Source organism: Cynocephalus volans, chromosome 13 (genome assembly GCF_027409185.1).
Source record: "Cynocephalus volans isolate mCynVol1 chromosome 13, mCynVol1.pri, whole genome shotgun sequence".
NCBI classification, from domain to species: domain Eukaryota; kingdom Metazoa; phylum Chordata; class Mammalia; order Dermoptera; family Cynocephalidae; genus Cynocephalus; species Cynocephalus volans.
In genome coordinates this window covers 89,065,629-89,087,594 of record NC_084472.1, presented here as the reverse complement: position 1 = coordinate 89,087,594, position 21,966 = coordinate 89,065,629, and the positions used below count along the sequence as shown (strand labels likewise).

At 44.4% G+C, this 21,966-nt stretch overlaps 1 protein-coding gene across 1 annotated transcript in view; it reads left to right on the top strand.

Annotated features, from left to right (window-relative positions):
- The window catches only part of ENPP6 (ectonucleotide pyrophosphatase/phosphodiesterase 6), a 116,621-nt gene extending 98,134 nt beyond the window's left edge, over positions 1 to 18,487 (top strand). Inside the window, exons 6-8 of the mRNA XM_063077542.1 lie at positions 1,290 to 1,427; positions 13,563 to 13,686; positions 18,282 to 18,487. Of these exons, the coding sequence (XP_062933612.1) occupies positions 1,290 to 1,427; positions 13,563 to 13,686; positions 18,282 to 18,487 (468 nt within the window). The remainder of the gene's footprint in view (positions 1 to 1,289; positions 1,428 to 13,562; positions 13,687 to 18,281) is intronic.
- The last annotated feature ends 3,479 nt before the right edge of the window (positions 18,488 to 21,966 follow it).

Here is a 21,966-nt window from a genome sequence, read left to right as displayed (position 1 = left end):
TACTTTTCTTAAGAACTCTGGATGTTCTTAAGTAGGACATCATAACTCAAGAGGCCATTGGAAACCCTCTACTAAACAGCCTAAAGGCTATTTTTCAGATAAACTCGATTTTATATACAGTTATACCCAGGAATATATGTCTGATTTTGGCTAAAGGCCAAGTCAACATTAGATTTTAATGTTAACCATGAATATATAAGCCACTGCCAAATATTAGAAAAACGTACAGTTTACATGAAATTAGCAATGTGGTTAATGGCAAATAATTACTAGTACTTTTAAGGTTTGTATGTAGATAGGACATACTCTAGGCAAAGTTAAAGAACAAATCCTCTTTCTCTGATCTTTGTAATATGAGGGTACTTAGAAAAGTTCATGGAAAAAAGAATTAAAAGATAATACATTCTTTCCATGAACTTTTTGAAGTATCCTCAGGCAGATCAATTTCTCATTTTCCCTTTAATTTCAGCACGGGATTTTTTATATAAATAAATTTTTGTAATTTGTTCATTAATTATTGAGTAGATACAAAAGAATTATTATAAAATATGTGTATGTTGTAAAGGATAATATTACAACAGACACCTTATATTCACTAAACATTTAAGAAATAAGACATTACCATTACCTGTGACATCTATGTGTCCTTCCCAGATGCAATCATTTTTTCTGCCCTCTAAGAGGAAACCACTGCCCTAAATTTTGAATTTCTGTGATTTTCTTCATAGTTTTACCATATATATTGTTTAGTTTTGTAGTTACTCAAACCATAACAGGAATATATAATAGAAATAATCCTGTCTGTATTCTTCTTCAACTTACTTTTTTATTCCCCTAAAGCTGAGATCCCTTAGACTCTTTCAGGAGTCTTTGTGGCTATAATTCATGCATCTTCATCACTGTATAGTATTTCATTACAGAACCACACCACGACTCTTTTATCCCATCTCCTGTTGCTGGGCATTTTGGCTGTTCCAGTTTGCAGTATACATTCCTCTACATGTCTGCAGGTGCACATTTATGAGAGGTTTTCATTGTATCCCTAGGAGTTAACTTTTCAGGTCAGAGGGTATGTGGATCTTCAGCCTTACTACATAAAAGCCACCTTGTTTTCTTAGACAGACAAAAGTTTTGCATTTTTATGTAGTCAAATGTATCAGGTGTTTTTGGTAATTTCTTTCTTTGGCTTACACTGTACTTATAAAGTCCTCCCATCCCAGGTCCAATAAACCTTCATATATGTTTAAGAAAGAGAGTGCAAAACCAATCGCTGTCTGTTTTCTTTGCAGATATATAACAAACTGAGCATAGTGGAACACATGACTGTCTACGAGAAAGAAGCCATACCAAGCAGGTTCTATTACAAGAAAGGGAAATTCGTCTCTCCTTTGACTTTAGTGGCCGATGAAGGATGGTTCATAACTGAGGTAATTATAGATATTTGACATTTTATTGATCATACAAATTCTATCAAACAACCCAAAGATAAGTGATAATTATTCAGTTTTTACAGGTAAAGATTTTTTCACTTAAGTATCATTCATTGGGTAATTTCCTTCTTTAGGGAATAAAAAGGCTTGATCAGGTGACTTTGTAGACACAAACTATAGATGTGAACCCAGAGTCACGGTTTAGACTTCATGGCTCCAGACTCGCTGTATTTTAGCAAACAGGCCTTAACTCAATTACCCAGATTTACAATGTAACCCATTCAGTTTAAAGTGGAACAATTACTGTGAACCAAAGCAGTTGCTTCGGGGCAGTCAAGCACGGAGAGGCTCAGCTTTGCTTCCACCTTTATAAGAAATATTGGCAAACAAAACTCCACAGATCCTGGTCTTCAGTTTGCCAACTTGATTTTACAGAGGAGATTATCTTGCATTTTTGGTCCAAACCTTAATTGCTGCATGCCTGAATGACTTCAACAGCCTCCTCCTTGTCTATTGGGACTCCAAGCTCACCAGGCTCAGGTATGAGCTTATGGTATCGGGCCATGGTGGGAAGGCCCTGCCCTTCAGGGGACTCCATGGTCATGTCATGGTTAGGATCAATTCCCGAAGATGGCATGGGTTATTTGAGATACGAATTTGAAGGGGGATTGCAATTAGATCAGCCTACAGGGTAAAAGAGAGTGGCACATGAGAGGTGGTTGAGGCCAACCAAGTATTATACCTAAGACTAGTAAGTAATCCACCCGAGAGTGGGCAGCAGAAATACTGATCAGGGAGATGTGTGGGAGTCCAGGGACCTGGGCATGGAAAAATGGGGGTTCTGTGAACTTTGGTTATTTGGGAGGACTGAATTGCTCTTATGGCCTCTCATACAACGAGAAGCAGCTGGTCACCGAGGAACTGAGAGCAAAGCAGACCTGGTTGTAAGTGTCAGCTGAACAGTGCATAGGTGAAGCCAGGCCCTTCTTCAGCAGACTATGGCTTCCTGTGCCACATGATTTATACAGTCTCCAAGAGGGTCCCTTGCCCCCTAATGCTCTCTCCCCTATAAACCAGAATGCTTCTCTTCACTTTGTCATGCTATTTTAGGTTCCCCTGGAGTGAAAATGTTTTAGACTTACAGCATTGTCATTTATAGGGGTTTTTTCAGAGCCTGGCACACACATAGTCAAGTGGGCCACCTGGGTATGTGTCTATCCAAGTTTATTCCATTAGGACAACTTTCCAAGTTGCACAGAAGAGCTGACTTTTTGAACTTTTTTCAATGCGTAAAACTCTGGAGGAATTGCTTCGAGCAAATAAACATCGAGGGTTAATCCACAGTTACCTATCACTCATTTCATAGCGTGACTCTGTATAGCCATTGTTTACTTTCTCATATTTAACTGACATCAATGCAGTAAGAGCCTGGTTCACGGCAGGGAGGGAGATTATAAGAATACAGAGGTAATTTAGGGTAATTTGGTGGAAAACAGGCTTAAGTAGAGGAGGAGCAAAGCCAGAGGTCACCACAGAGACACTGTACAACTAATGAGATGCCATCTCAGTCCCAGTGGGAGAGGCCCTGGATGCCTCCAGCAGGGTGGGACAGGTGCTGTGGAGCTGCTCCAGCCAGAGGTCCCTTGGGCGAAGGTTTATTCTGGAAAGTGACTATGGTCTTCTGGCCGAAGGACATCCAGCAAGAAGATGTAGGTCTTCCTAATGAGTGACTAAAACACAGTGGTGGTTGACCTACGGATATCAGTTAAGATTCTGTTGGTCTAAGTCAGAGACCATTTAAATAAATGTGGCTTAAATAATAAAGATTTATGATCTCACATAACTAGAAGTCTGGAGGTGGTTAGTTCCAAGGTTGCTGAATCCAGCAATTCAAAGACATGAAGTCTTCAAGTCAGCTGCTCTGCAATTCTTTCGGCTTTCCTTTCAAGGTCACAAGACGGCTGTTGCAGCACCAAACATCACATCCCCTCAGAACATCCCCAAGCAGGAAAGAAGGGGTATGGCTTCTCCTTGCATGGCTCCTACACTTAACAGAGAGCAAAATATAAATATGAGAGTCAGCAGCGGCAGATGCAGGTTTTGTGAAACTCTGAAGACTATGGAATTTGGGTTGGGGGACCTCTGTTTAAGAGAAAAGAACACATAATTATGAATACAAAATTAAGTACAGGGACTCGGGTTCTTCCTATGCAAGTGAGAAGCCCTGATGCTTAAACTTCTTTAACTACTCACTTCCTCGTATGTCTCCTGGGTGCCTAGAAAATTCTTGGCCTGGGTCAACTTTGGTCCTGAGATCTGGTGCTGTACTGAAATGCAGATCAGGGGGTCACAATCACAAGACAAAAGTGATACAGAGGCTGGGAACTAGGCAGACAGGGCCCCCGAAACCAAGAACAGCAAAGCAGAAGTGAGAGGAGAGCAAAGACAAATAGCACCATCTCCAGCGTCTTGACTGGCGGCAGCCCACTCGGGAAGCCCAGTGCCAGGTCTGAGGACGCTCCTGCCCTGCCTCCGCACCTCTGCTCCACACTCTGCTGAGGGTCCCAGTACTGCTCCCTTGCAGGAATTTGGCAAATTAGTGTCTTCTGAGGGGGGTAGGCCATATGGTTGTTGTACGTATTACATTATATATTACTTTTGTGTGATTTGTACAAATACACACACAGTTTAAAACTCCATTCTTTATCCTGTTCCTGCTCTGTGCCAGGGCTATTAATCTCTCACATTCCTATTTGCAAAATTTCTTCCCCAAATGGCAAAAGAACGTTGTGTTTTGCGTTATAACCTACATGCCAGTCCGCAGTGCATGTGATCATGTTCTCGGGCTTGATCTCACTTCACATCTGCAGCATGGCAAAACTCTCAGCCCTGAAAGCAATCTCGCTGAGTCTGAGTTTAGATGACAGACGAGACTGTGTTCTAGTTTAGACATGATTAGGAAAACAGCTGAGTCAGGATAAGTTGATGCTGGGTGCGTGCCAATAAAATAGAAACCTATTCCTTTTTCCTTTCTCCCTACAGCCACCGTCCCATAAATATGTAAGACTTTGGTAAAAATGCCATTCCCATATAAACACTAACTTTCCACCACCAATTTAAGCTTTGCAGGCTCTAAAGCAGCTGTTCTAATAGAAAAAGTTAACTGAGTTCACTTTTTCTTATGGTTGCTTAGAAAGCTGTCACTGAAAAAGATAGAGACAGGGAAACAGATTTAATTTGTCACCTGGAATTGCACAATTTTCCAGTGTGACTGCTGATGCTGCCATAGAAAAGCATGCTCTCTGCCCAGTGGCTGCCTACTTCATTTCTGCTCCTGCACTTTTTAATATAGAGACTGGATTTCCAATGGCTGTCAGTCCTTTCCCTGGCCTCCCCTCCTGATAGGGCAGAAATCGGAAGGTGTTCGTTTTCCCAGAGGACTAAATATGAAAAGGAAACAAAACAAAACAGGCCACCTATGTAAGCCAGCCAAGCCTGTCACAGCAGCCAAGCTCCTTTCTCCAAGGACAGGAAATAGGGCTTCCTAACTGATGCCTACCTTCTCTCTCTCTCTGAGACCTGGTCAGTGTCCTCTGGAAAGCCTCTTCATTGCTTCTTCCTGCCAGGGGATGAGAGTCACACTTCTCTAGAGCATGGGAGACCAGCACAAGTTGGCTCCACTGTCACTCACTTATGCTCTACTGGGGTTCTCAGCTGGCCACCCTGCCACTCCCTCCCCCAGGGGACTCTTGCTTGGAAATGGGCTGGTGCAGATTGTTGTCACAATGTCCATGGAGGTCCAGGGACGTTTAGGAGCCAGGTTCAGTGATGCTAAATGTCCTTGGTATATGGGATAGTTAGGAACAAAACAGCAAAATGCAAAGTGGACAAGTACTGTGGGTAGTTTCCACCAAACTCAAGTATACTCTTCCATCCTGAACTGTGACACCCATCTGCCTAAGTGATCGTCTGTCCAGCAAACTCAGCAGGTATTTGTTGAGTGCCTACTACATGTAACGTACCCAGCAAAGTTCTAATTCCACAGTGGGGGGCCACTGGGAGTCCCTGCCCTCCTGAGGCTTACAGCCTAGTGGAGGAGCCATACAATAAACTAACATGCATGCCATGCAAATAAATGAATGTGCAATTACCAAATGTGTTAAGTGCTATACTGGAGAGAAGAGTGCTGTGAAAGAGAGTATCTGGGAGGAGAGGGAACCCAGTTTGGATGAGAAAGTGACCTTGAGGCTGAAGCCTGAAGGATGAGTGGTCACTGATCAGGCAGGAACTTGGGGGTTGCTCTCCAGGCTGAGGGAACGACATGCTTGAAGAGCCTGATGCTGGAAAGAGCTTTGAGAATTAGAGGAATTGAAAGAATGGACCAGGTGGCCAAGTGTGGGAGCAAGGAGATAGAAAGTGGCATGGGATGAGGGTGCCCAGGTGATCAAAGGCAGGACCAGGCCAGGCCCTGGGAAAGACATAGTATGTCACCTTGAGTCCAGTGAGAAACCGCGGGGAATTTTACTAGGGGAGGCTCATGATCCACAATCTTCAGGGCGATATGATTCACAGCTCATGGAAAAAACAACATTAAAGAACTGAGGATGTGAACAGTTCCACAAAATTTCTTATATTTCTTATGTTCACCCACTAACTAGAGAGACTATCAATGTTTTCTGATACGCCTGTAATAATACCACATGCTGTAAAAAAGTAACCTTTGTATTATTAGAAACTTTAGAACGATCTCACGACTGCACCCCAAATAGTTTCAATGACATATGCATCAAGGTATTTTATACTTTGTAGACAATAAACGTATCAAGAAAGACCTATTTTTTAAAAATTTTGGTCAACAACAACAACAGTAACAATAATGGCTGTCTTGAACTAAGTACCTCCTGGTTTCTGTCTTGCACTGTGGATATTGTTATCCCAATCTTACCGAGTTAATGGAGGCCCAGAGTGTCAAATGCCTTGCCCAAGGTTACAAATCTAAGAGTGACAAAGCCAGGATTTGAATCCAAATGTAACCATGAAGCACACAGTTCATCCACTTCTCCAAAGATCCTTCAAAGCTTGCATCAAAATGTTCCATGTGTTTCTGATTTCATGTTTCCCAGTTATAAAAAGAAAAGACCACAACAATACATTGAACTTTCAGAAGGAGAGAACAAACCCAAGGGCACTAGAGATGGAGTGGGGTTGGGGACTGAAAGGTCAGGAAAATGGCATAAAATAAAGTTACTATTTGAAATAATAAATATGCTAGCAATAAAAAAATAAATAAAACCCACAAATAATAATAATAATAATAATAAAGGAGAGTGGGGCCAGGACCTGGTGAAAGATCGTGAAACGGTGCTTCAATGTTGATCTTCTGGACGCCTGAGTTAAGAGAAACGCAGCAAATTCGGTCCCAGGCTTCTAAGGAAGGCTAATATTGTTCTCTGGAGGAAAGATTTATTTTGAAAACTGGCAAAGGATACGAAACACCAGGCTCAATTCTAAGGCCTGTGGTCGAATGGCAGTTAGGCCTGGACCCAAACTATTTGGGGAAATCAAGAGTTTTAGTGGCAGCTAGAGTGGTGTTGTCCAGGCCCAACCAACTGAGCTTCAGGAAGTCAGACGTCGAGCGCTGGAAGCTGCTGCTTTCTGCTGGTGACTACGGTCATCTGTGTAAGCGTCTGGGAACACGTGCATACCCTCCACCCCCTTGGCACAATTCAGTAAACATGATCCTGGAAAAAAATTAAGAAGGAACCTCATCCACATGGCGCTTCCCTCCAGCACTTCGCTCTCCTCCAAGGACTTCTGCTACTCTTGGTCCCTGCTGATTTTGCCGTCTGGCATTTTCCATTCCAAGGCTCAAGCTGTGTGTGGCAAGGGGCTGCTGAGGGTCAGGAGAAGATCAGGCCAGGGCCTTGAGGCCCGAGCAATTAAATTCTGCTTTAGAAGGGCAGGGAAAGGGAAACTGTTAGAGGAACGTCTCTTTGTAGAGGCATGTAGCAGACACATATCTAAGGTTTATAGCCACCAGTCCTAGGGAGTTCCAAGGAGTCCCGCTCACAGGAAGCCTCTCTGGAGGACAGTTTAAAATAGCAATGACACAAAATCTGAGAAACCATGTTTGTAATGCAAACTGTAGTGCGACCTTAACCCTAGCAGTGAAACCACCCAAGCCAGCCAAACTGTTGCCATTTCACACGTGTTGTCATTTCACAAGAGTTGTCCTTGAAGCCACCCCTGCCTTGGACATTTTGGGGGGCCTTTTTCAGCCTGGGGTGATGTCACAAGCTTATTGTACTTTCGGGATGGTGGGAGCCTCCTGTTATAACTATGCTCTAGGAGAAAAATGTAGATTTCATTTTTATTAGGCTCCTAACACACCTTAGAGAGCTTTCACGTTTTATTTATTTTAATCTGACCAGATTTCAGTGGTGTTCCCCAGCACCCTGGAGACCTGTTGAGATGCCTCAAAGGAGAAAGGGAGGAAACTTGGGTCCCTGACACTTTTATAGTGAAGGAGGGGTGACAGTCAAGATGTTTACCAACCAGTTCCTCAGGGGCACCAGCCAATGAGAATGGAACACCAGCTGGGAAAAGCTGGCTGGGCTGCCCTGGCTCCTGCCTGTTACAAAGCAGCCACGTCAGGGCTGATTCTGTACCGGATTCTGCCATCGCTGAGGCCCTGTGGGCTTTCTGGGAGAGAGGCCTTACACTGCCACACCTGGGGTCTCACAGACAGATGTAGGACACAGTCTCAGACCTCAGGATGTTAATCCGTATAAGCATAAAATGTCCTGAGAAAAGGACAAATAACCAGTTAACATGGCAGATGGTGGAGGCCAGGTGAACGGCCTCCAGGGGTTTCCATGCCTGGCTACGCACCCTAGTCACCTGGGAGACATTATTAAGAGGTTCTCTGGCTCCCCTGACCTACTGAACACAAGTATCCAAGGCTGGGGCCCAGCAAGCTCAGGGTGGTCTCTGCACAGCCAAGCTCAGGAGCCACCGGTATGGACCGTGAGTGCTCTGGTTTCAAGGTGGGGACGACAATGGTGGCCTCCATGGGAAGAAGACCAAAGAGGAAGCCCCCGGCAGAGCAGCAGGAACAAGACAAAGCCCCCAAATGGCTCCCCTGGTCAGTGCATGAAGGACAGAGTCCAGCATCCTCAGCTGCCGTGAGAAATCATTTTGGGACACAAGGCAAGAGCTGGAGGCCAGCTGTCCCAGCGGCTGCTGGTTTTCCACCTCTAAAGGAATATTTTCCTCTGTGGCTCAGCAGCCCTTTTCTGATCTACGTTGAGGAGAAATCAAAAGGAATGGGAAAGAAATACATGTGCTAATGTATTCCAACAAGAAAAAAATGAGTAAAAGCCTGAGAATTTGCCAAAGCCAGTACTTGGCCCATGTGCACCCATGAAAAATAATGAATGGGGACTGTCCCGGCTGCTTCCTGCTCCTCCCTGTCCCTCTGTTCCTCCATCCGCCTCCACCTCATTCCCACACGTTTGTAATGGCTCTCCCCGGACACCTCAGCTCAGCACCGTGAAGGATCCTCACGTGGTGAATTCAGAGAGGTGGGCCCCCTGGCAAGAGTTAAACAAACTTCCTTTGCTGGGTTTCTGTTTTGGGGGTAAGGATGATTGAGACAAAGACGTAGTCCAGACACCATAACTCTTATCTCATAGTCACCCCCCAGGCTTGGGCCAGGCATGGCCACAGTGAGCTGGTGATGGGTGCAGCCACCAAACCAGGAGCCCCCAAGTCCATGAACACAACAGCTCACCATTTCTCACAACGTTCCCCGTGTGTAGCTGCTTGCTTCTGGTTCCCTCCTGTTAGGAATGATGAACTAGTCAAGTGCTTCATCAAGGAGGGTCCCCACATTGTCAGCTGCCTGCGTGTAGCCGGAGGGTCCTGGGAGGCTATGAGATGCACTGAACAAATTACGCTGGGCAAGGGTTTCATTTAAATTCCTAAGGCAGTGTCGATTGTAGAGCGACCAACTTGTCCTGGATTGCCTGGGACTGCCCCGGTTTTAAAAGTGTATCCCTGACACCCCCTCAGCTGCAAACAATCAAACAGTTGGTCATCCTGTTTGATTAGCACAACCCCAGGTAGCACCTGAGAGCAGAAAACCCCAATTCCTCTCGCCTCCTCGCTTCTTCCAACAGCCTCTCCCTGGGGGCCTCTTTCCTCTGATCTTCTCCCACGTGTCGTGTGAAGGTCACATGGGCCCTCCCTCTCGTGGTCAGGCCTTCCCCACTGACAGAGTCCCCCCACCCTGCTTAGTGGCTTGTGGTGGCCTCCTCACTGTGGCCCCTGCCCCTCCCAAACCCTTCCCCCACCACACACACACACACACACACACACACACACGGACATGCGAGCAGTCACACACTCACACGTTTACACACATGCACTCACACACGCACACTGATACACACACGCTTACACACACACACACACATACTCTCACATATTCACATACACACACCCACGTGCTTACACACAGATACATATACACACACACACACATGCACAAACACACTCTCATCCACACACACATACTTACATTCACACACAGGCACAGCCCATCCCCACTCACTGGCTCTCCCCGTAGGGCACCTCTGCCTCCCCGTAGGCCCAAGGCCTCCCTACCGCCTGAACCTCCCTCCTGCTTAGGGATCAGGGCCCCCGCTCCCCATCCCGGCTCGCTTGGGCATCAGTACCTGAAGCTGCAACCCCCCTTCCTCCCTCACTTAAGACGAGCTCTTTCCGGTGAAGGTGCTGCCCTCCCACTCTGTGTCCCCCACCCCAAAAGCCCAGCTGAATGCCTGGCACAGACCCAGAGCTCAGTGCATGTCTGTGGAATGGAAAAAACCGGCCCTGAAATCACTGCTTCTCCCACATGCTGGCAGGGACACTCTGACCTCGCTGGGGACTCCTCTCACCAGTGACATCCCGTTTCTCCACTACCTTCATGAAGTGGATTCCCTTCCCCCCCAGCCTCTTACTGGGGAACCACTTCCTCCAGCACATGCTGCAAAAGGACCAGGTGCTTCCTGCAAGGCTGGGAATTGACTGCCCACCCCACGATGGGCCTGGCTTTCTGAGGGACACAACTTTTTGGCCTGATCTGGAGGGTGTGGCTGGCTCTCTGGGATGTCACTAGGTGGCGGTAGGTGGCAGTCCATGAGCTTGGTTGGGTCTGGATGGGGTCGGCTTCTCTACTAGCAGCTTGAGGATCCATGAGCCAGATGATCCCCGCTCTGGAGGCTGAGGGGTGTGTGACACACGCTTCCTCGCCAGCACTGCCCCACGTGTGTGCCCTGGGGACGGTAATGTGTGGCACAAAACAAGATGCCGAGAGCTAGCCAGCTTATTATTATTTTTTTAAATCAGTAAGTACAGTTGTTTTGCTGGGGCAACTTATTTTAATAAAACTAGTGGATTTACCTCTGATCAAGACAGATGCCAAATTACCTTCTGGGCTGAAGTTTTCATTGTTGTATGTGTTTATTTGTGGGATTTAGACCATGAATTTTCCATCAGGCTATCAATCATCATCTCCGTTTTACCTGTTCATTTGTCACGGGGTACATACATACTATGGGGTTTGTAATTAATAAAGTCGTTAATAAAAATGTCCTCCTTGGTGCTTGAGGACTCCCTGCCTTGTCAACTGTGAGAGGAAGAAGCAACACATGAAATTAGCTGACGAAGCTAAATTGGGATGTGTTGTGATCGTCACCATAGGCAGAGAACAAAAAGCAGTACAGGAAGTTAGAGATGTAATAATAAAGCTTTCCCATGGAAAAATACAAGCTACAGCTGGAGAAGGCAGGACGAGGATGATGAAAATTCAGGAAACGGAGAGTCCATGACACAGCACGATTTGGAAAGCGATTCATGGGGCGAGACTGGATGGGTGTGCGATGGGACATGACAGCTAAATCGCAGAGGTCAGCCCTCACCGCTGCCACGGCCCTGCTGCACACCTGTCTTCATGTCTGGTGGCCAGATCGCAGCCCTTCACTGAGCACTTTTTGTGTGTCAGGTTCTTAGCACACAGCCATGGCATCCCCCCAAAACCCTGCCAGGCAGGTATTCTCATCCCCATATCCAGCAAGGACTCTGAAGCTCAGAGAAGTGAAGCAGCTTTCCAGGATCACAGAGCTAGAAAGGGGCAACTGGGAATTCATCCCAAGCCAATCCAACTCCAAAATCTCTTTACTTTACATCTGGCCACACTCAGCAAGTGAACATGCAAGGGACAAGGTGATACCTCACTATCCAGTGCCAGCAGGGGCACTGCAGTGACCTCTGGCTGTGGGAAGTTGCACAAGGACCAAGAGAGAGACGACTTGGGTTCTAATCCCAGCTCTGCCTTACACTAGCTGTGTGATTCTAAAAGTGTCACTTAACCTCTCTGTGCCACAGTTCTTTCAACTACCAAATGGAGAAAATAATACTGTCCACACTGGGATGTTGTGACGATTAAGTGAACATCAGTGTTGACTCTTGGTGAACTGTATGGCTCACTAAATACATGGTACTATTACTGGTCTTGTGAGCTGACCTGTAAATTGCTGGTAGTTTAGTTGTTTTGATTCTACTCATTCATTACAACCAGCCAATCCTACCTCCTGCATTTGAAATATTTGAAATATTAAACCCTGCTTAGCAAACAGATGATTCGAATATCAGGAGCGAATGGTTAGTCTGCAATGAATGGCTTAGGGTTCTGTTCAGCGGGAGGCAGCCTCCTTAGGATTCTCGAAACCTACTTTAAGCCCCTTGTTTTGCAACAAGTAAGCATCCATAGTCTAAGAAAGTTTAGTTCTGAGAAAAGAAGGGTGACAGGGGAGTGATGGTTCTAGAACCCGTCCCAAATGAAGAATGGTTGATATGCAAAGCCTGGATAAGAGGAACGTGGGAATCACCTTCAAATGTTTGAATAAATAGAAGAGACTGCTTTGTTCTGAGTGGCTCCCAGGGTAGAGCTAGAAGGAAGGAAGGGTGGGGTGGAAAGGACACTGGGATGGTAGTGAGTGAAACTCTCTGTACTTTGCTAGTAAAATAAGGTGAATTGATAGATACTGTATTTTCCAACAACAATTCTCCAACATGACCTGGGTATCCTACGATTCAATTCAATTCTGACACTAATACCTGCAGTTAGAGCAGGCCTCACAGGTTAAGGGGATCAGTCTGAGAGTACCCCCTCTTCAGATGCTGGGAGGGATCCCCAGGCTGCATGTGTGTCTGATTTGCTTACAAATTTGAGGGTTCTCAAACCCCCACTTAAGGTTTGATAATTCATTAGAATGAATCATAGAACTCAGGAAAGCTCTGTACTTATCATTACAGTTCTCTTATAAAGGACACCGCTTAGGAACAGCCCCATGGAAGAGATGCCTGTGGCAAAGTATGAGAGGTGAAGGGCACAGAGTATCCGTGCCCTGGAAGCTCCCTGAACCATGTTGTTCCAGGGTTTTATATGGAATTTCAATGTGTAGGCACGGGTGATTAGATCACTGGTCACATGACTGAACTCAGTGGTTGAGGGGTGAGGTTGAAGTTCGCAATCCTCTAATCACATGGTTGTATCTCTGTTAACCAGCCCCCATCCTGAAGCCATCTAGCCCGCAACCCCATGACTTACCTCATTAGCATAAGCTCAAGGATGGGGAAAAGGGGCTTGTTATGAATAACAAAAGACAATTCTATCACTCAGGAAATTCCAAGGGTTTCAGGAGCACTGTCTCCGAAACCTGGGACAAAGACCAAACATATTTTTTATTATACCACAGATACACTTTAGCAACCCTTCTGTCACTAACATGCTATATTTAGTAGTTCTGAAACAGATTACAAGATACAGTTCAGCTCAATGTGAGGAAATCTCTCCTAAACTAGAGCTGTTCAGCAATTTACTAGGCTGCTGCCAGAGGTCTGAGCTACCTGGAGGAGGAAGTGATCCAGCTGAGGCTGGATGGCCCCAATCAGGAAGGCAGAGGAGGAAGTCCCCACATCTCCTCCCCGGGTGGCATTTGGACCAGATGCCCACTCATGATGCTTGTGAAGACACAGTGTCATGTAATTTGCCTTGCTTGATTTCAGAGTCGAGAGACGCTTCCATTCTGGATGAACAGCACCGGCAGGAGGGAAGGCTGGCAACGTGGGTGGCATGGATATGACAACGAGCTCATGGACATGAGGGGCATCTTCCTGGCCTTTGGACCTGGTAGGCAAGGGAGTGGCCAAGTGCCCTTGTCAGCCATCCCCAAGGCAGTCTCTCGAATCAGGGCTAATGGCTCTGAGAAAGGCTGGAGTGATTTCTGTATGAACCCTCTTTATGAGCAGAGCTGAGTAAACCCAGCCGTTCTCCACGAAACATCTTTTACTGGCTGCCTTTCAAATGCTTCTTGGGTTTGGCAAATGTAGCCAAATACTTTTCCTTGTAAATTTTAAATCCTGAGTGCAGTGAAGAAAATGTATTCCACATGTTTGTGATTCATTTTTTATGCAATTCATCAAAATGTTATTTCACAGCTATCTGATGTCCAGGAAAGCTTATTGGACACCAGGTTGCTGACAGCTGTGAGTCTCGAAGTTGATGTGATCGCTTGATGGGGTCTGGCTCATCCACAGTCCCTTCCTGTCTAGAGCGCCCACCCCTGTGGGGTTCATTCAGTTTAAGGCCTGACCAGAAGCTAGGATGTGTGCAAGGACAGGCTCGGAAATGACCCTGAGACTGACTCTGGGAATGAGCCAGAATGACTAGGGACATGTTAGCGGAAAACAAGTTTGCTATGCCTTCCTTGATTAAATTAATTCTTAGGGCTGAATAGAGGGGAGATGGAGAAGGCCTATTTAGTCATTTGATTTAATTGATAGAGCACTGTAAGCTCATACTTTAAAAGTTTACCAAACACTGAAGATTATATTACTATCTGAATACTTCTTTCAAAAAAAAGGGTGGGGAGAGGGCATTCAAAGGTTGTCAACTGTCAGCTGATGGGTTCATGAGCTACTCTTCTTTCTCACTACCATCTACCCTTCTTTATTTAATAGTTTTCTCTGATATCTGTGTTCCAAATGCCGCTCTCTGGATGTTGATCAAAATGTTTCAGCCCATGAAAGTCCATGCTTTCCTTTCAAATTGTAGGTTAGATATCACACAAGCTCTGCACTTCTCTTGATGTAGCAAGACCAAAGACGTATGTCAACTCACCCTTGGTTCTGCCTTGGCTCACTCTACTTCCTACAAAATAGCTGTTAAGAACTATGAGGTGTCAGTTTCTGCCACTTCCATGGGTGCCTCTGGGAGCCTGAACTTAGGGAACACCTGGATCCAAATCCTTTTGCACACGGGATCCAAGTTCCCAAGTCCTGAAGTGAGCATCAGAACCAGTAGCAGCAAACACTTCTAGAGCGCTAACTGGGTTCACGACATTGTGCGAAGGGAGAGTTCAGAGCATGCCTAAGCATGTTGCCATTAACCAATAATAGTTGTTAGGTACTCCCTGTCAGCCAAGCCCCAGGTCAGACATGCAGCTCAAAAGCTAAAGGAATTAGTTTGAGGACTATGTTGAGGTCAACTACTAGATTAGTTTGGAGACATTCCAGGGCCATGGCCTTTATATGGGTGAACATTAGTCAGCAGGACTTCCATTCAAAAACATTGCCTCCTCCTTCCCCAGAAGAGGAAAATAAGATCATGAAATCAAAACAGTCATCTGTTGGAGGAGAGTATATGAGCAAGAGTCTCAGGCATATTTTAAAGCAGAACCAAGTCTAATCCCAAACCAAAATTTTAAACGAAGTACCCAAAGCTGCATTAACTTAAAGTTCAATTCAGTGGGGAGAGTTTGTCCAGTAACAAAGGACTCCATCATACGCTCCTTTAAAATCAAAATCCCTTGCTCTTTTACAGACAGAAAGACGACTGATGAAAAGTGACTGGGCTAATTGCAAAATGTTTTCAGGCAGATACAGCCTTGAGAGACTCCCGCAAACCATCACGTTTTTGGCTCCAATTCTCATGAAAGATTGAACAGCTTTACACACTGACTGTTTACTCAGAAGAAAATTTAAGAGCGAGGCCTTTAATAGCTATCTAGCTGCACTTTGAGATAAAGGTGCATCCCTCCTGATTAATTGCATGTGCTTCTTGGTTAGGGAGGAAGCTGGGCATCATTGCAGCTTACCAGATACAGCCTTAGAAGTCAGTACATCTGGGCCAGCAAAGAGAAAGGGAAATAATTCTGGGAGATAGCCTCTCTCTGGTTAAACCCAGCTTCTAATTTGAACAACCTAATCTTGCCCTGGAGAACTTCACATTCAAGATAAGACAGCAGGACTGTGATTCAGTGAGCTGCCTACTAGCTAGAAAGCCTCACTCAGAAAACAGCCCAGGGTGGGCAGGCACAGCCTGAGCCTGCCGAACTTTCTCTCTTTAGGAAACATGTTTTTAATATCTGACAAGTTTTAAACCCATGGGAAAAACTTGGATTCCCAATCCAGGTTCAAAATGCCACCTTGAGCTTGTAGAACTTGTCTGGATCCTGCCAAACTGGATCAGGCATTGTTTTGCTATTCAGGAATTTTCTAGAAGCTTTTATTCCAGACAGGATTATTTCCACATGGGGCCTGAAGTCCTATCCCTGCAGAACAGGAAGCCATGAACTAGATGGGATGGGGGGAAAAAGCCCAGAAAACCAAAAAAACAATTCTTCCTGCTTATGAGCACAGGATTTAATTTTGTATTTTCAATGTAAAAAGATAATCTTTTCTAACACTCTTGTTAGAAGAGCTTGATCTCAATTTTTCCTGTGAAGTGGTAAAGAAGTAGATTTTTGAAAGGCTGGGGAAGGACACCTGGATTTACTATTGTCCACCACCTCACAAGCCTTCCCACCCACACACATGACAAGGACATGGCCATACGTGGGGGGCAGTGTGATTGTCACATCCAGGTCACGTGGAAAGTCAGAAGCAGAGAGAAGAGTTGTTCCACATCCCTGGGACAACCTTTTCCATTGGTTTCTCACGCTGCAGCTGCTTCCTCAGATGGGCAATTGTTACCACCACCACCCTCATCTGATAGTATAATTTGCCTTGATATTGAGAGGGGCTGGGATGATTGGGGCAGCCCCTTCATTCTCCTCTCCAGGCAGGTTCTGAATTTTTTTTTTTTTTTGACTAGTTTCTACTCTGAGGTGATGCTGACCCTTATCCTCCCTACCCCTCCCCAAAAGTGAACCCTTCAAAATAATTTATAAGGCATATATTTTCAATCTATAGTTCGCCCTTGCTGGGCATTTATGATACATGTTTATTAATAATAATAGCTACCATTTATTGGGCATATTCAGTGTACCTAGAACTAAGCCATATAAGACATCTCCCGTGCCCATTTCCCGAGGTTACCCAGCTAGTAAGTGGCGGCGGGCTGGTGGTAGAGCCCATGCACCTCTTGACATTGAACTCAATTTCAATTCTCCAGAGTAAGCAGAACCCATCACTTGAGAAGTTGCAGTGGATCTGCTATACTATGTGGCAGAGTTTTCTGTATGTAACTTTCTTCCAAATTTGTAATTTCACTGTAAATGCAGGAGCAGAATTTAGTGTCAGCACTTCTGGAACATGTTGCTGTTATCATTTGTTTGCTTTTTAAGTAAAGTATGTGTGATCATTTTAACAATGCATTAATAAAGATTGTTTTATTAGGTAGAAATGGCTTTACAGCCCCTAAACTATCCATTTCCTTTAAAACTCTTAAATGAACTAAAAGCACATGCACAGGCATTTGTTGATGGATAAAATCTCCTCCCTGAATTCAACTTTAGTGTAGCTTCGGGTATTTTGTTGGCAGCTCTGATTTGGGGCCTAAAAGTGAAGTTGTTTATGCATATTACTAAACTCTTTATATTCATTCTTTAAATGAACAAGTGCTTTGTACTGAGCATCTTATTTGCCTCCTATGGGAAAAGAGAGGTGCACTCAATTAAAATCCCTCCAACGACTTATAGAGGCACCTCCAGTGCCCACACTTAGTATCCTGTGAATGTCAGCCCTGCCCTTTGCATTCCCGTGTCACCGCTCGAGTTTGGCGCAGGCTCAGGGTAGAGGCCCAGTACTCTTCTCCATTAGATCTCACGCCAGCACCAGTTTGCTTATTTTCCACATTGCTAAGTTATTTTATCTGTCGGTAAAAGGGTCCCAAGGCATGTCCAATAGGAAACCATTGCCGTATCTGCTAAGCTAGTCAGCACCGAGGAAACTGTATGGTTTCACATTCCATAAAGACCTCAGGATGGCAGGAAAATAAAAAAACACTCTTGAGTTGCTGTGGGGCTTCTGCAGTAGAAATCGGCACGCTGGTTGTTGGTCTCAGATAGATGTTCTGGAAGATAAGCACACCGTTTAATTTGGATAAGGGGAGCCCAGCTGACAGTCAGTCTTCTGTGACCACACCAGCTCTCCAGTGCTCTGCAGAAATGGAGCAGCTTCAGATGGCCCTGCCGCCCCTCCAGGAAAGCTCTGGGGTCACGAGGGGAGTACACCAAGCCCAAAGAAAGTCTGTTTGCTGACTTGTCTTTTAAAGAAACTCATCTCCAGGAGCCATAGAAAGCTATTTCCTTTCATAACCTAGAACTTTTTAAATACTCTTCCATGTTCACCATCACTTGGGCACACCCCATTAAGGGAGGTGACTTTCTGATCTCAAAGTCACCTCGAGCCTGAGCATAGTCCTTTGTATTGTGATTCAGCTGCTTCCTGCTCTCTCTCTGGGTGAGTGACATGACAGCCTGTTCCTGTGCCTTTGCCTTTCAGATTTCAAATGCAACTTCAGAGCCGCTCCCATCAGGTCGGTGGATGTCTACAACATTATGTGCAATGTGGCCGGCATCACCCCGCTGCCCAACAATGGGTCCTGGTCCCGGGTGGTGTGCATGCTGAAGGGCCAGGCCAGCATGGCACCAACCATACAGCTTGGCCGCTGTGCTCTGGCTTTGACCCTCCTCCTACTGTTTGCGTGACTGGTCCTGTTGCTCGTCCCCAAACACTGTCGGCAATGCGTGCCTCCAAAGTGGAATGATTTTCACGTTCTGTGTGAATAACAGCTTCATTAACACAATCAAGGCCATAAAAATTGAAAACCTATTATTCTTGGATGATTCTATACATAAAAATCCTTACCTCTAAAAAAGAAAAAAAAAATCCAAACTTTGTTTTTCCTGAAAGTAGGAAAATCCTAGCTTTTTATTTGTTTGGCTAAATGTAATTTTCTCCTTTATTTCTCATACAGTGACTCAGGATGAACTATCTGAGCAGGGGTCTGGCCCTGCAACAACCAAACTTTGGGTGGCTCTTGCATGGTTGTCCTGGGCCCCTCTCTGTCCTGCCTTGCACAATGTAGCCCCTGAGACCAGGCACTTGTCTGTTCCCTGTTCACACCCAGGAGTCATCCTTGGGGTCTGTGGCCACAATCCTGTACTTTTCCTTCCATCCCAGAAAAGAGGATGTCTACATGAAAGCAATAGCTGCTGTCTGTTTCTGACCTAGCTTGTGGAGTTTTCTCCTCTTCTATAAAGTCCCAGAAAAGATGTATCTTAGCAAGAATCACCTATCAGCCCTCCAAAAATCACTAAGAATTGGAGAACTCAAAGAACATGAAAAACATGGGTTCCCTTCCAAAGTCGAGTGAACAAAAATTTCTCCGTTGTCTTGAGGAGTGGAAAAGCTTACAATGGATAGGGCTTCTGTGAGAACTTTAGCATACACTGTATATCCTGTATGAAGCCTTGCACATAGCAGGCCTTGCATGTTGATGGATTGATGGATCGTCTGCCTGCACGTCTGTCTGTGTGAAGGCTGCCTTGGACATTGCCGCACTTTGGCTCCCAATATAAGGTGTAGACTATCATAATACCTGACATGTCATTACAAGTTAGGAAGGGGATGTCTTACTGAAGAGAATGTGGACACATCAGCAGAGATCTCAGTTCATTGCTTGGGATGGTGATATATTAAGTGTAAGTTTTATGCACGTAGTCCTGAAGCAATGCTTGCTTAACAACAACAGAGGGAATCCTTGAGTGACACAGAATTCCAGAGAAAATGGTGGAGGCCTGGGAATGGAGAGAGCATGACAGAGCCAAGTCCCAGTCCCTGACCAACTAGCCATTTAATTAGGAAACAGTCTGGTCAAAATGCTTCATCAGAGACCTAAGTTCCTTAGAAACTCCCGAGAAGAGTTACTGAGCCTGAGTTGAAATATTTTTAATTTAGTCACCAAAGTTTGCTGTAGGAGATCTTGAAGAATGAAGGATAACTGCATTTTTAAATGATTAGAGTCATATATATACACATGGATCCCATTATTGCAATAAAAATGAGTTTGTGCTAAATAAGGCACATCTGCAAGTGAAACTTGTCAGGAAAGGACAACATATCAGGTCTTAGGACGGTGAAGCCCTTATATGGTGTTTACCTTGAAATATGAATTTCAACGTTCACCCTGATTCAAGAAGTCTGGGAGCCATCTCTGTGCCATGAAGCACGAGAGCAAAGGATCACTGCTTAAAAATACCGAATTTGTCTTCACATAGGATATCTAAGGATTTATGTAATGTGTTTTTAAGGCTCCAGCAAACCATCAAATCAACTGGAAAGAAAACAAATCAGCCTTTGTTATCTGGCTGACAGCAAATTCGTACTTCATTGGCAGTAGTTGTTGAAACAGCCATTGGTAAAATTTTCTTTCTCCTTAAAGGATGGTGTTCTAATGAATTCAGAGGAGCCCACTTTCCTCCCATGCGAAAGAAGGATCCCTGAGACATATGCCAGAGATTAAATTAAATATGGATCCTCAATATCGAGAGGAGAATAAACACGGGCACAGGTTTACGTCTTTCTTGCTCTGCCCTACCTTTCTTCTCCTTCACTCATCTTTAAAATCTTGAAATTACATAATAAAATTTCAGATATTTGTCTGACAAAGTGTAATTACTCAATAAATAGTGTTGAATAAATAAATGAGACTCAGACACAAGAGGAATCATGAATACTAGTAAATAATAAAGAAAATTCAGACACCAAATGGGGAGAACACGCTTTTTGCCAAAATACTGCATACATTTTGATGGCTTCAGTATCTGGCTAACATTTTTTTTTCCTTTTATTTTTGTTTTAAAGTTGCATTATTTTCTCTCAAGAAAATTCTACTCTCTGTAAATGTATTTCATTTTATCTGAGTAAAATCTGCTAGAAATATGTATAGACATCTTTTCTCCTGGATATTTTACAACTTTGCTGCTAATTCCAGGAGGAAGATAATTGGGTTGACTACCAAGGATAAATTGAAAGAAGGATCCTTAAATCAAAGATGAGATGAATGGCCTTTCCCTGTCCATATGCCTAATCTCCAGAATCCAACTCAATTAAGTGCTGAAGACCTAAGCATAAACTATAATAGGACCAGGGAGTTCTTTCTAGCCCAGAAGAGTCCTGAATTATAAAGTCCTAGCTCTCTTTTCCTTTCAAGGGACCTTGGATATCCACTCAAATCTGAGTTCAGCCATAGAGTATAATTTGCAACCTTTCTGGGCTTTTAAACATCACCTGACTGACCTCCAGAGATGCAGGTACAGAGGATCTGGGGTAGAGCCTCAGACAACACTTCCAAGTCATACTCATCTAAGCTTTGGGCATGTCCTAAGGAGAGATGGGTTCTGATTTGATCCTGGTAGATCTGAAAGCTATTTTATAATTAGCCAGTTTCTCCAGGGGCCTTTAGGATGACATTGGCTACTAACCCCAGCTAGGTCAAGCTTCCAGCTCTCCTAAACCAAAGTAGATCTGTAAGCTCCACTGGTGGCAGGAGGAACCAAAAAACAAACTTGGCTTCTTCACACCCCACTCCTTGTGGCTCTGCTTCCCAACTGTGCTACCGGACAACTCAGACATGGTTCAAGACCGACAGCTATTTTATGAATTTTCTAAGAAAGTGTTTTGCATTTCTGTAAATATCAAGGGATTTCCAAATATGATTGTGTGTTTTATCTTTTTAAGCAATTTCTGATAGACCAAGTCAGCTACTGTAAACTACTTGCTAGAATAAAGGGAAAAGGTAGAATTGACAGACTGGTTATAAAACATTTGAAACTTGGTCTCAGGTATGTGCTATGGAAAATATACTTATATGTTGCTTTGGAATCATAAAATAGCATCTAGTACTATGCCTCAAATGTTTAATAAATGTCCCATAAATATGTGTTGAATGAAAGAAATAATAAATGTCATGAAGGAGACTTGCTTAAACTTCAGATATTCTCCCTTTTTCTGTAGTTCTTCAAATTAAACAGACTTTCCACTTTGGGCTCTCTATCTTTTCTTTTTACTCAGCTGACAATATAGTTATATTTTATCTCATGCACTAAACATATTCTATCCCAGGATTATAAATTAGACTTTATAAAAAAAGGAAGGAAGGAGAGAAGGAAAAAAGGAAGGAAGG